This window comes from Cotesia glomerata, unplaced genomic scaffold (genome assembly GCF_020080835.1).
Source record: "Cotesia glomerata isolate CgM1 unplaced genomic scaffold, MPM_Cglom_v2.3 scaffold_2583, whole genome shotgun sequence".
Lineage (NCBI taxonomy): Eukaryota > Metazoa > Arthropoda > Insecta > Hymenoptera > Braconidae > Cotesia > Cotesia glomerata.
This window is the reverse complement of record NW_025403089.1, coordinates 1-1,696: the sequence shown is the minus strand read 5'-3', so window position 1 is coordinate 1,696 and position 1,696 is coordinate 1. Positions and strand designations below refer to the sequence as shown.

The window sequence follows — 1,696 nt, the reverse complement described above, 5'->3', positions numbered from 1 at the left end:
CTTATACGATGTTTTACAATTTTTATAATAAAAGTTTTTATAAATTCTTAACAAAAACTGTTAAATTATTTAATTTATATAGTTTTAAATGTTTCATCTATATAAAGTGGTTAGAACTGGCAAACTATGAGCAACTTAATTTTTGTACCGAAAATAGTATTGAGCTATTTCTTCAGCTCTATGTTCTTTTAGAGCAAAAAAAAACTTCAAGATAAATTATTTTTCCACTCATACTCTTTCAGTTATCACTCCTTTAGATTTATTTGTTAATGATTCAGACATTACCTCTGCCACTTTTAGAAATTCACCGACACGATCCATCCGTATGAGAAATTTCTTATATAAATCTAATGCATCTCGACACTGTTTCTTATTCATATCAAAATACTTTTCTGTAAAAATAATTTTTAAGTCAGAATAATAAAATATTACATTTTTGATTTTTATGAAATCGAAATAATTATGTTAATTAATTTTGTTGAACTTGGAATCACCTAATAGATTGATTATGCCATCATTATATCCAGCAAAGAGACGTATTAAATCTCGGAAAAGGAGCATGAATGCCATACTTATAACACCATTTGTAAGGTCATTTGCGGTGCAGTCAAACTCTAAAAGACTATCTAATTGTGCTTGCAGTGCTGGAAGAGTTTTCAATAGTTTTTCTGCATTCATATTACGCAGAGTGCTATCTTCTTTTCTGTAAAATCAAAATTTAATTATATTGATAACTCATTTTTAGCAGCAAAGAATAGTTACTTCGTTTAGTAAAAAAGGTACGTACCCTCTTTTGACTTTGCAAAAATCAAAGGCCACACTTCTGTAAGACATGGCTTTTTCATTTAAATATTTTGCATACCGCCTGATAAATGGTGACATGTCGTACCCTGGAAAAAATTTTTTTTATTAATAAAAGATCTAAAAAGCGGTCATCCTGCAGGCCATAAACAGATGAAATCAAAATAGCTTATTTTACTTTGAAATAGCCGCTTTACAGGAATTTTTTGCTTCATTTTTATCTTAACGTTATATCATTAAAAGTTCCGTGCGAATCTGGTGAGTATTTAAGTAAATGTCTGCTTTTTTATTCAATCAAGAATCTTAAATAAAATACAAAAGATTTGATATGAAATCTTTCTGCGAGACTTGGAAAAGTATTTTATGATATTCTAAAACACCAGATCATATTTTTGTCTAAGCTTCTATACCAAAATGCATAGTCAAATGGAAGAGCAGACATATAGGGAGTTTGTACAGTGTATTTTTATAAATTTGCGACAACAACGTCTCGTAAGAGTTTTCTCGCTGACATTTATTAATATTCTATTGAAGAAAAGTTACTAGTATTTGAAACATACACTTCTGGAAGATTCGATTCTTTTGAGTTACAAGTATTTAAACTCTTATAAAAACTTACCAACACGTGCACCTGCTGCTTGCAAAACACAAAAAAATTTATCAAATTAGTAAATATCAAAAGGCATATTCTGGGGATCGCCAGAAATGTATTAAAATAAACGAAAACGTTAATTTAAAAAACTTCATATTTTTTTTCAAATTCATCACTCAGCAGTTGAAATTTATTAAAACACAGTATTCTTGCAATCTTACATTAAAGAATCTGGAATTTAAGATTGAATCACCATATTTATGTTACTTTAACTAATTGATAATCTTTATGGGTCATTCCACC

The 1,696-nt window shown here is 28.6% G+C and overlaps 1 protein-coding gene across 1 annotated transcript; it reads right to left on the bottom strand.

The window, feature by feature from the left end:
• Positions 1-213: 213 nt before the first annotated feature.
• On the bottom strand, positions 214-1,508 carry LOC123274195 (phosphatidylinositol-binding clathrin assembly protein LAP-like). Its single transcript, XM_044741713.1, has 4 exons — positions 1,421-1,508; positions 788-890; positions 495-703; positions 214-392 (listed from the first exon to the last, which is right to left on the bottom strand). Exons 2-4 carry the CDS (start codon positions 880-882, stop codon positions 229-231), a joined length of 468 nt encoding a protein of 155 aa, XP_044597648.1. The 5' UTR covers positions 883-890; positions 1,421-1,508; the 3' UTR covers positions 214-228.
• Positions 1,509-1,696: the final 188 nt, after the last annotated feature.

Coding starts and splice junctions, on each gene's coding strand:
- LOC123274195 (XM_044741713.1), bottom strand. CDS start 882: ATGTCACCATTTATCAGGCGGTATGCAAAATATTTAAATGAAAAAGCC. Junction 704..787: donor TTTTGCAAAGTCAAAAGAGG/GTACGTACCTTT, acceptor TTGATTTTACAG/AAAAGAAGATAGCACTCTGC. Junction 393..494: donor TGGCATAATCAATCTATTAG/GTGATTCCAAGT, acceptor TTATTTTTACAG/AAAAGTATTTTGATATGAAT.